Source organism: Caretta caretta, chromosome 6 (genome assembly GCF_965140235.1).
Source record: "Caretta caretta isolate rCarCar2 chromosome 6, rCarCar1.hap1, whole genome shotgun sequence".
In the NCBI taxonomy this organism is placed as follows: domain Eukaryota; kingdom Metazoa; phylum Chordata; order Testudines; family Cheloniidae; genus Caretta; species Caretta caretta.
In genome coordinates this window covers 88929271-88941438 of record NC_134211.1, presented here as the reverse complement: position 1 = coordinate 88941438, position 12168 = coordinate 88929271, and the positions used below count along the sequence as shown (strand labels likewise).

At 53.3% G+C, this 12168-nt stretch overlaps 1 protein-coding gene across 2 annotated transcripts; it reads left to right on the top strand.

Annotated features, from left to right (window-relative positions):
- Window positions 1-1505: 1505 nt before the first annotated feature.
- Window positions 1506-10281, top strand: PGF (placental growth factor). 2 transcript variants are annotated; one of them, XM_075129780.1, is made up of 8 exons: window positions 1506-2180; window positions 3288-3444; window positions 4500-4542; window positions 6062-6258; window positions 7747-7823; window positions 8646-8675; window positions 8773-8835; window positions 9283-10281. In XM_075129780.1, the coding sequence occupies exons 2-8, from the start codon at window positions 3376-3378 to the stop codon at window positions 9302-9304; spliced, it is 501 nt and encodes a 166-aa protein (XP_074985881.1). In that variant the 5' UTR covers window positions 1506-2180; window positions 3288-3375; the 3' UTR covers window positions 9305-10281. The 2 variants fall into 2 exon arrangements, with proteins under 2 accessions (XP_074985881.1, XP_074985880.1); XM_075129779.1 differs by lacking the exon at window positions 3288-3444 and having other exon boundaries at window positions 8744-8835.
- Window positions 10282-12168: the final 1887 nt, after the last annotated feature.

Genomic DNA, 12168 nt, shown 5'->3' with positions numbered 1-12168 from the left:
GCAAGATTCTCGTTATTTATTAAGTGCTGACTGTGTTCAGGACTCTGTAGAAGCCATAAGCCCTGCCCCATGGGATTTACAAAAATAAGTAGCCAGAACCAGATGCTCCAGGAGACCCAGTGGATGGTGCTAGCCTGGAGCTTTTTTAAATACTGTGGTAGCAGCTTGTACTGACATAGCCTTCCTGGGCCATGCAGAGGAAGGAAGTCTGCAGGAAGGAGGGTGAATACCGTTTTGGGGCATGGAGAAGGTTTCGGCCATAGGACGTCAGCTCTACGTGTCTCTGCAGACAATGCGCTCTTGACTAACACAGTCATCCAGGCACCTCTGGGAAATTTGAATACTCCAATTTTTCTTCTAGTTGAAGCAAACTAGTCAGCTCCTCTGCATAGACACAGCCTCTGTATGTTATGGCTACGTGGGCTGGTGCATGCAGTGCATAAAGGCAGCAGTTCTGCACAGATGCCTTTTAAATGAGCTCCATCAACTCCAACTGGCTCTCAAAAATCAGAGCAATCAGGAATCTGTGCCTCTGGCCCCTGCAACAGCTCAGCAGCCCAGGGCTGGGAATCCTCCCCCAGCTTTCTCTGAGCTCCCCATACATGACAAGTTTAACTTGGCAGCTGTCAAGAAGGACCAATTGTTATCATTAAATCCACCCACCCACGTGTCAAACGTCTCTGATTTAAAAAAAAAAACATGAAAATCATGGAGTCCAATACCACAGCCCCGGTCTGTGACATTCCAGTCTGGAGTGTATTACACACAGATTAATATACAGCGACTCTTTATAGTGTGAGTGTTTCAAGGCAGGGACCAAGTCTACATCTGTGTGTGTAGGGCACCTTGCACCATGTGGCCCTGACGGAGGGCCCCAGGCGCCGCCCCAGGATAAATATTTATTAATGAGAACTAATTAAAGAGAAATCCTATTTAAAGGCATAAACCCCAGGAAGCAGCTTTAAGGTGCAGACTGGCTTTCGAGAGCTTGAGCTTCAATGTCAATATTATATTAAAGAGCAAGAGGGACGGAGAGCGTGGGAGAGAAAGAGAGAGCCGGACAGGCAGATTAAACAGAGGATGAATCAGCGAGGGGCATAGAGATTAAAGTGCCCTACTGGGTCCCATCTATTCGCTCACTGGAGAGCCAGGGCAGATCGTTTTCTACAACCTATTTGCCATAGCTGAAGGGTCCCACGTGATGTGCTTTGTGTGACCTAAGGCCGGTGTCAGCTCACACACTGCACGGTGCGTGCCGCCGTGATGGGGGAGGCCGGAGGGCTGGAAGAGAACAGACTCCCTCCCGCGGACACACCTGTACACGTGCCCGCTCCCACCTGCGCGCCCCAGCTGCACACAGGGACCGCGCGCCCAGTCACAGCGGCAGCGGCGCACTCGCAGGCGCGCGCACCTGCGGGGGCGCCCAGAGCCAGGCGCGTGGCCACGCGGCGCTGACGCACGATGAAAGGCAAGGAGCGGCCACCCGGAGGCTGGGGGGCTCCCAAGCCCAGAGGATGCGGCGCAGCTCCGTGCCGCCTCGGAGGAAGGGAAAGCGGGAGGGAGGGTGTGAGTTGGGGAGGGACTTGGGAGGAGCCCTGGGCTCATGAAGCAGAGCTGCAAAGCAGGCAGGGCAGCATTCACATGGCCCGAGAGCAGCCCACAGGAGCGGGAGGTGCAGAGGGGCCCCAGAGCAGCCAGTGCAGGAGCAGGAGGGGAACCTGTGTGACGGGATTGAACAGGGCAGAGGTGGTGTCAGAGTCCCAGGACTAAGACAGCTTGGACTTGCATCTCAGCTGTCAAGGTCCCTTGTCTCTGAGCACCCCTCATCCCATGCCACCTCGGGGGCTCTGTAACACTGGCTCCCTGGCCGCTGGCCGCTGACCACTCCCAGGCCTCTCCCAGGACTACGCTGCTGCGGTCGGATCCACGGTTGGTGCTGTGTTTGGGACGCTGGGGTCCTGGACTGTGGCCAGCGTGAGGGCTCCCAGGAGTGCCACAGCCAGGGGATCTCGGCATGTCCCCAGCTCTGGAATCTCTCGCAGGGACCAGTATGTTTGTTTCGGCTGGGACACGGGACTCTTCACTGGGGCAAAACTGAGGAGGCAAAACCAGCGATGCAGCTTCTCAGCAGTTTCCTGAAGCTTCTTGTGGCTCTTGTGCTGCAGGCATCACACACTCAGGTGAGGGACCCCCAGCTTCGAGCACCCCCCCAGCGTGTCCCCCACATAATGGATCTGGGGGAGCTGAGAGGGGCATTGGCAGTGGAAGAGACCTCAGGGATCCTGCCGTAATTGCCCCAAGCCCCATTACCCCCCTTGCATCACTGTGGGGCTAGAGCATCACTGAGGAATCGCTCCTGTAGTGTATTTTTGCAGGCCAGGTACAGCGTGTGGATCAGTTTGAAGCTGTTCTTCTTGGGTTGCCCCACCACTACCCCTCTCTGGTGTCTGAGTTCCAAGTGACCCCTTGTTCCTCGGGTCCTCCCTTAGCAGAGGAACAGGGGGCTGACTTGGGTACTGCTAGGCTTGCTGACGATGTGGGGAGAAGATGAGTATCTCAGATGCTCTCTGAGGAGAAGGCTGGCTCCAGCTAATTTCCAGGAAAAATTAACTCCCAGGAAACATCTTGTGAGAAGAGAGAAAGTGCCATTATTGTAGGGAAGCTGCAGTGGGGCTGGAGCTTCCAGTCAGTCCAACGACTGCTCGTTTAGCTGAAAGCGTCTAGAGAGGATTCTGAGCTCATTACCTGTCTCTAGGCCCAGGCCCCAGGAGAGCAGCCTCGCAGGTGTCAGGGCAGCTTGGTGAACTCTGACCCCCAGGAATCCTCCTATATCTGGCAAATCCCATGGAAGAGCCCCCTGCTCCTGGGAGAAAAAGCAGAGAGTTTCCCGTCTGCTGAAAGACAAGTGGGAGAATCACCTCCCCAGAACCCCTACAAGGGCCATACCTCCCATGGGCATGCACTGTGACCAGCATGGCAGCAGAGTATTACTGCATTGAAACAGGGGTGTGACATAATGCAGGGACACCATCTGGTTTCCAGTGAATGAGATCTTAACAGTGACCCCCTCCCTTGCACAGCTTCTCGGGGAAAGTCTGCCCAAGTAGCTGGTTGGGTACCCAGGGGTGGCAGGAAGCCAAACCGATCCCAGGAGATGGTGGGGGGGTATTCCCCCCTTTTAAGCTGACATTAATTCACTTTGATTTTGGTTTATAAACATTTGCCATTGAGGAAAAGTCCATCCCTGCTGACACCCCTGTGTTTTGCTTCTGCTGAGCGTCTGCCAGCTGACCGGGACTACTCTCCTACCTGCTGCAGCCAGCCCACTTTGTGCTGTGATCCCGTCACAGCAGGGCAGCCTTGGCCAGCATTTGGATGGCAGAGCCCCGCCAAGGGAAACCCAGGGCATGGCATGGAGGAATTAGGATTTATCCAGCATCCCAGGTGCACATGGCACTTCACAGCTAAGTACACGTGGCCCCTGCATGTGTCCAGTAGGGGCAGATGACAACATGCTGTGAGCTGGCGGGAGGGAATCCGATGGCGCTCTGACAGCATCCCGATGGTTGGGGTATAAAGACTCATAGCTAGCTCGGGAAGGGGCAGAGGGGTGCTGGGGACTCAGTAGGGGGAGCTCTCTCCTTTGCGGTGTTTTGCTCCATTCTGGGTCAGAAGTGACCCCAGGCCCCAGTGTGGCAGGACAGGTGCCGAGGTGATAGGTGTCCTGTGGATGAGATGTAAACTGAAGTGCTGACCATGTGTGGTCATTAGATCCCCTGGCATGTTGGATAAGAGCAGGTATGTCAGCCTGGGTGTCTTCTACCTCCTGCAGTTTAAAGTTACAAAAGTCTTCACCTTCACACAACCTCCTCAGCTGTTGTTTAGTGAATTATGTCCCACCTAGCTCCTCTTCTGGCACTCAGGGCAGGGTTGGTCCCTGTTGTGGTGTACTCAGTCTACAGTAGTTGTAAACTTGTTTAACTTCACTGCTGGGCTCTGTTACACAGCTGCCATATTACAGCCCAGAGGTGGCCGCATTAAGTGGTGAGTGAAATGATCCCTTGTGGGTCTAAAGTACTTTGGAACTCTTCCAAATATAAAACAGAAAGGCTGGATAGTGCAGGGAACTGGCTGTGCAGGCTAGCATTACAACCGCTATAAACATGCTAGATAATACTTAGTCCTGCCATGAGTGCAAGAGATTGGACTGGATGACCTCTCGAGGTCCCCTCTAGGCCTATGATCCTATGCTATTTATTATCATTGTTATTTATTAGCTCAGTTGCCTTTCTGCTTCTCCATGTATACCAGCAAGTACCCCGAATGTCCACAACAGATTTGAGCTGGAAGGGCCAAGTGCCCTGTGGGTGGGTGGGTGTTGCAGGCAGATGGGTGAGAATGGGGGGGGTTACACCCCAAGATTTCGCTGCATTGTGCTCACTCCCTGCTGCCTCTTCCTAAAGGGCCTGGGCCTCACCTCTCCGTATTTCTCTCCCTAGCTGTGGGACAGGTTCAGCAGAAACAGCACCTCAGAAGGGCAAGGTGAGTTTGCAGCTGCTTATCCTGGTTGTGTGTGAGAATATTAGATCCCCTGTGGGCTCTGGAATTCTCTCTCCCCTCCTCCCTGCCCAGAAGCTTGGGGATCCCCTCTGTCCTCCAACCCCAGAGGAGGAGACAGCCCGGGGGGAGGGGACTGGAGGCTCCAGAGGGAAGTGATGGGATATGGCCTATGGGGAGTCAGTCTGGGACTATCATCAGCCACTTAGGGGGAGGTGGAGGAGTACAAATGGGAAATGTGTTGGCAAAATGGCTCCCCTGCACCCCCTGGAAGTTAGATCCCCCAAGACCCCCACATTAATGCACCCTCCAGAAGGGGCTTATCCAGCCCTCCTTCGGAGCCACTGAGCTCCAACAGGGCAGCTCCCTGGGATCAGAGCTGAGCAGAATTCTTCGGGTGAAACTTTTTTTTAAAGAAAACTGCAACTCCAGTTTGACCAAAATGTTTTGTCAATTGGTGTTGAAATTTGCTGATTTTTCAGATAAAAAAATCAGAAAAAGCCAAAAAGTTTTGTTTGGACATTTTCAGGCAAAACATTTTGACTTTTCTTTAGACTTTTTACGACCGTTTAATTAAAAAAAAAATTAAAAGATGAAAAAGCTTAACTGCAGGTTAAATTCGACCCCAGGAGGGTTTTTGTTTTTACTTTTTTGGAACTGCGGCTGCTTGATAAATTCCAAGTTGAGCTCTGAGGCAGCTTCTCCTCTGACAAGGTTTTGGGTGCTATAAACCCTTGTGCTTCAAGACACGAGCCAACATGTAACTATTTGGGGTTAGAAGGAAACTTCCTCTGAGGGCCGGCTATCCCATAACTGCTACCAACAGACTTTCTTGCTCTGATCCATCTGGCACTGGCCAGTGTGGAGACAGGGTAGTGATCTAGCTGGATTGCTATACGATCCAGTATGACAGCTCCTTGATGAACACTATTTTTTGGCATGTCCCAAATCAGGACACCATCCCCCTGCCTTGTCCAAATGACATAAAATTTTCCAGAAAAAGTCAACCACCACCACAGGCCTCACTCCCTAGTTTTAAAGCTGATCAGAGTTACTTGGTGATTTTTAGATGGGGGCCAGCATTGGGCTTCTAGAAGAAATGGGGCTGTTGTCTGAACTATGGAGTGGTGCCACATTTCTCCGTATCTAATGGAGATTTTTATCAGTGTCTGGAGATGAAAAATAGCCTGACTCCAGTGCAGCACATGACAGATGAGACAGGAAGAGAGCAGCAGATGGGACAGCTCAAAGAGGAGAAAACAAATCCGTTAGCCTGGAGAGAGAGAGAGAGAGAGTCATAACGCTGGCAGCTGCCTGTAACTTTTGGGGCACACAGCAGGGCTTGCTCTGATGCCTGTGCCAGGTACATGATACACCTCCCAGACTCTGCCCTCACTCAGCCAGTAACTCCACTATTTAGTGAGGGCTTGAGGGAGCAGGCCAGCAGGCATCTTCTGGGCATGAGCTTATGAGGCCCCCCGCCCCACCTCTGGGTCTCTTCCAGTCCTGCCCTTCCAGGAGGTTTGGGGCCGCAGCTTCTGTCGGCCATTGGAGATGCTGGTGGATATTGTGTCCGAGTACCCCAGTGAGGTGGAGCACATGTTCAGCCCTTCCTGCATCTCCCTGCAACGCTGCACCGGCTGCTGCGGAGATGAGACCCTGCAGTGTGTCCCAGTGGAGATGGCCAATGTCACCATGCAGGTAAGAGCCAGGTGGGCTCAGCTCACAGTGCAGGGACTTGGGCTCCTCTCCTGGTAGCTAAGATAACAATGTCAGGGCATCACACAAAGGTGGGAAACTAAGGCATGGAGAGGTTAGCTGACTTCCCCAGGACACAGTGAGTGAATCAGTGTCAGAGCCAGCAGCAGAAGTCAGGAGTCATTCCTGACATTCCACTGAACCCCGAGGCAGGCTCTTTCCCCACATACATGCCTCGCCCCTGGAGGTGTGCTGAGCAGCTGGGGAAAGTGAGGGGGGACCCTGGGCAGCAGGCCCAGTGCAGGGAGACGCCCCCAGCCAAGAGGCCTTGTAGGCTGGACTGGAAGGGGGATCGTAACCCCGACAGGGCGGGGGCGATGCTGGGAAGAAGGGTCCTGCCACCTAGAGCCTGAGGGCATGTGGCCACCGCCAGAGCAAGTGTCTGACCTACAGCATCCCTGCAGCACAGCCAGGGCCTGAAAAGGAGGCCTGGGACTTGTGAGGAACAGACTGAACTTCCCTTGCATTCCAGAGACGCTGATTGTGATGTCCCCGTGCCACAGAGCGGGGTTATGTGTTTTCCTTTAACCTTTCCCATTTTTTCCTTATTTTTTTAAATTGATTGCTGTTTAATAAATTGTATTTGCTTTGAACTGTATGTAATGATCAGTGGGTCAGGGAAGCATCCAGTGCAGAGAGAGCACCCCGGAGTGGGGACACAGTAGCTCCTGCCCTAAGTGACCATGACAAGGTTGGGGGTCGAGCCCCCCAGGAATCCTGGGCCCAGCCTTGTTGGGGTTTCAAGGACTGCCACACAGGAGAGTGGAAGGGGAGCCCTTAAGGTCAAGCAGGCCTCTGGGTAAAGAGAGTGGGAGTGAAGACTCAGATCCTTTCACTCGCCAATTCCACCGGGATAGTGTACAAGCCAGGAAAGTTCCCCCATAATAGCAGGACCATTCCCCTGTTACACATGCACCCCAAGATTTCCCACCCAAAGAATGTGTGGTGCCCACAGCCTGGGTTCAGCAGATCCTGAAAACATTGCTTTGCTTCTCCCATTCTCCTGCCAGCCTGCCCCCAGCACTGTCCTCGACCTCTCCAGCCCCACAGGCTTCTGATGCCCCAGGGGAACAGGGCTCTCGGGATGCCCAATGCAGTCACTAGCTGTAAATGGTGATGGGTAGGTGGCCCAGCGTCCCCAGAGACACCTCTGGTTATGATGAGGGGGTGGAGAAAAAAACAGAACCAGAGACATAGGGATTTGTTTTGCTGCAACTTCACAGCAGTGTTCACCTCACCTTATCCCACTAGGGAGCACCACGCATCACAGGGACAACAAACCGCTCTCTATTTCGCACATCCACACGGATACATGCAATGTTGGGCTCCCTGTGTTTGTAACTGTAGGGTCCAAGATGAGACCTTTCAGCAAAAAAGGCAAGTCATAAAAGGGAGAACAGCAAAGAGCCAGTGACTTTTGTTCCCTTTCAGCTCCTGAAGATGAAACCAGCAGGGCAGGCGCCCTACGTGGAACTGTCCTTTACAGAGCACAGGCAGTGCGAGTGCAGGTACGGACCATCCAGGCTCGTTCTTCTCCACCATGCAGGGCATCGCCCAGAGCAGGAGAGACCCCAGGCTGTGTCACCTCTTACAGTGAAGGCCTCAAACCCTCCCACAACCCTGGGGTTGGCAGGCCACCATGGACCCCTTGCTAAGTGGCTCTCCAGCACCATCTAGTGGCCTCTCACGGACATAGAGAGGCTGTTCCAGAACTGCACCGTTTTCCAGCCTGCTGAGAAACTCTGACTGCTGAAGAATGAGTCAGGCCCAGATTTTCAAAAGTGGCCTCTGGTTTTCGATGCCTCAGTGTTAGGGGTTCAAATTGAGATACCTGAGGATTGATTTTGAGAGGTGTGTGGAGCAACTACAGCTCCTGTTGCCTCCCTCTGAAGTTGTGGGTGCTTAGCACCTCAGCAAATCAAGCACAAGGGATGTCAGTTTGGACTCCCAAAACTAGTGGCCACTCTTTTGGCCATGTCTGCCTTTGTGTCTGACCCTCACTCTAGTTCCTCATCTGTGCTGTGTCCTGGCTCCTCCCCTTATCTCCAGGTGCTACTTGGATTGAGAGAAGCTACACTGCATTAAATACTTTCCGGATGTGCATTTGCCACAAGTCATTGATGTCATTGGCAAAAGGATGTTTTATCATTGTAACAGGGAGGAGCCCAAGCGTGGGAGTTCTAGCAGGCAGTCTGTCAATTAGGATGTGGTCCCAACCCTGTGGAGTCCATGCTATTTCCCTAACACCCCATCCTCCCCCAGTACCTAGGGGCTCTGCAGATGCCATATATGCAGTGTGATCATTTTACTCTCTCCTTTTTCTCCTCCAGGCCTCGGCGGGATACCCTGAAGTCAGGAAGGTAAGCGCTATTAGCAGGGATTCTGGAGTTTCGGACTCTCAGCCCTGGCTCATCTCCCATCCATTCAGACTCGTCTTTTTCCCCTTTCCTTTTGAAGGAGGAGACCCAAGGACCGAGGCAAGAGGAAACGAGAGAAGCAGCGACCTAAAGGCTGTGACCTGTGAGTGGGCGTTAATCCAGGAGGAGGGGTCAGGGCAGTGCCTCTTTTCAGAGGTTTCTCCCAATAGTGGCTCTTTGGCTGCAGCTTGCTGCACAGGTGGGGCTTAGGGACAGCGCACCAGCACCTGGAGTGAAACTGCTACATCCCAACACACAGGAGTTGATACAGACCCAGGCCTGTCTCTACCATCTTTTCTGTGGATCTCAAAGTACTTTTCAAACGTTCATTAAACCCTCCTGATCCCTGACCTCGGCACTGCCCCACTGGGAGGTGACAGTGTCATTACCCCCACTTCACAGGTGGGAAAGCTGAGGCACAGAGAGGAATGGACTTGCCCAAGATCACCCAGAGAATCAGGAGTAGAGCTGGGAATAGCACCCAGAGCCGCTAGCTCCCAGTCCCCGTTCTAACCCTCCATCCTGTCTTTGTGCTGTGTTCTCTTTGCAGATGTGCCATTCCTCGCAGGTAACCATCTCAGCAGGAGAGGGCAGCACCACAGCGCCTGTACTTATTACCAAGTCCTCTAATTGCCTGTATGTATGTGCCAATTGCATTCTTGACTGAACCTTGTGGGACTTGTGACTACTTGCACCTGTGAGCTGTGACCCTCCGAGCAGACAAGAAGCGGTGAAGCGAGTGACAGGACAGGAGCATGGGCCCTTTTGCCGGAGAGGATGACCGGGACTCTTGCTTGGCCACCTGCAGGGATACAGTTCCAGGACCAGGGAAACTCAGCTGCGAGAGGCAGTCACCCCTTAGCCTGACCTGCCCCTGCCTTAAGGGCCTTTCCAGGAATCTCTGCACGGTTAACATTAGTGGTTAAAGGACCCAGGGACCAGATTCAGGACTGAAAAGCTTCATAATGAGGCTCATCAGGTCCAGCGCTTTGCATTCAACACTCAGCCAGAGGACTGTGGGGGACAAGCTCGGCCAAACATGGGAATGTTTTTGTGACCCCTGCAGCTGAAGGAGTATTCTAAAGTGCTGAGGGTGCAGCAGGACAGCACAGAACCTCAGGGAGGTGCCAGCCCAGGGGCTGCTGCATTGGGAACATTCCCTGTTGTTGTCACCCACAGGAGTCTTGTGTTGTCACCTCCACCTTTGCAGAGCAACCCTTCCCTGAGCTGTCAGCTGGCGGAGGGGACCACACAGTCATGAAGGAAGGAAACTTGGTCCCTGGTGGGTACTCCAGTGTGGTGTCTGTCCAGCTCCCTGCACAGGAAAGACGTGGAGAAGCTGCAGTGAGTGGAGCTGGCCTGGGACCTATCTGCTCTTTGAGTTCCCTGGGTGGGATAGAGAATCTCAGGTCAACTGTATCACAGAGGGAATCATGACACCTCAGCACCTGGGCTGCAGCAGGTTCCTGGGAACCCTCCCCTGGCTGCAGTGTAACAATTTTCAAGCCAAGTCTTTCTGAATAAAGCCTTACCATAGAGAAATCCAGAAGCCAGCTTTGAGAATGCATTTGTCTCATGTCCCCGACACCTGTTCTTATCTGCTACCCTCTGAAAAGCACCCTTCTCCATGTGTTTCTGGGACTGGAGCTTCCTCTCAGCCTGTGCCTCTCCCTCATTCTCTACAGCACATCCTGCTAGTGCTCCCTGCCAAATTTCCAGTGTTTCCTTTTCCACCTGCTGGGCCTGGAGTTGCTCCATTTGGGTTAAATTGAGACCCCTTGTTACTCTGTTCAGTAAGAAACCTCAACAGAGCTGATGGCCCCCAGATGGTACAGCCCAGAAATGCAGCATGGCCACCCCAAAAGCTACAAATGCCCCCATCTCCAGACACCTCCAGCCTGAAGGAAGGTCAACCTCTGCCTCAGCCTCTCTGACCTGCAGCCCCAGAGGAGGGGGAGCCTGGCAGCTATGTTGCCTGCCTAGGGAACTGTGGGATGCATGCCCATAAGTCATAGCACTTAACAATTGAATGTTGTCCCAGTGTAGCTGCAGGGCAATTGGACAACCCATAGACACATGAGCGTGGATGCAAACCACTCTGTTAGCTTTAATTGAGCTATGCAACCCCAGCTAGGAACAGTCACACTCACTCGGAAGTGCAGAAAGGCCTAAGGGAGTTTTGGCAGCACTCGCCACTCCCAGTTCTGAGCTGAAATCTTCAGTCGCCTCCCCGGCAACTCACAAATTTCACCTTTTCTGAGGCTCTAAAGCATAGGGTTCCTGAGTGATGCAGCCAGATGTCTCCCTTGGGCCAGGATGTGTTCTCCCCCGTTCTCCATCACCTTCCCAGCTCAGAATTTAACTCTAAATCCCTTACTAAAGAAGTGACCTGCCCCACTTTCTCCTCTGATCTTCCCTACCTCTTTCTCCACACATGCCACCTCTCTGCCTTACCTCCCCACCACCTTTCCTTTATTGACGATCAATCACTGGGGACCTTCACCCTTGCCCTACTGCCCCTCTGCACTGGCTGAGCTGGTGCAAAGGCACTCTAGAGCAGGTGTAAGCCCTCCCTCCCTTCATGGAATACCCTGGCACAGAAGGTTGTCTGTGGGAGCCTCAGAGCCAGCTCTGTACCTGCTCCGTCCCCCCACGGAAACACCCAGCACAGGGGACACTCAAGAGCAGGCTGGGAGCAGGAGGGTAGCATCTGGGTTGTTGTGTCTTAGAGCTCTAAACACCGTTAAGAATATGGTGAAACCACACTGGCACAGTTGGAGTCCGAATAACCATGTTTAAAGGGATCTAACCCAATTCCTGTACACCACAGTTGTCTCAAGACACCAGCTATTCACCATTGCAGCAGGGCCCATATGAGCCTTGGAAACCAGAGCGCAATCTAGTGCGCCCTGAGGGATGGATCTGGGCCCATGTTTTCGCCCCTCCAATGTGCTGCCGATACCTCAGAGTTCAAACATAGGAATCGCCGCACAAGAGCGGAGCAGTGATTCACCTACTGCAGTGTCTGGTCTCTCACAGTAGCCAGAACGAGATGCTTCAGAGGAAGGTGAAAAAAAAAAAAAATCCAGTTAGGAAATAACCTGCCCCCAGGAGAAGTTTCTTCCTGCCCCTGTCAGTTCTGGGTCACACTCTGACGCCTGAGGGTCTGTATGCCTTACGCACATTCTGTCATAGTGGGACGATGGGGGTCCTCATCATCCTTTTTAAATCCTACTGCTTGTCAGTTCCCTCAGTCCCCTGCCTATCTAGTTCCTCCACTCCCCCTCTCCCCACCATGTGCGGGCAGCACGGGCTGCTCAGCTGTACGAGAGGGGGCATTTCCCATCTCTGCTCCCTCAACTCCTAGCTGTCCGGCGACTCTTTCCATTTCCTGCCAGAGGACGGCTGGGGGCCTGATTCACGGGGTGCATGGTGC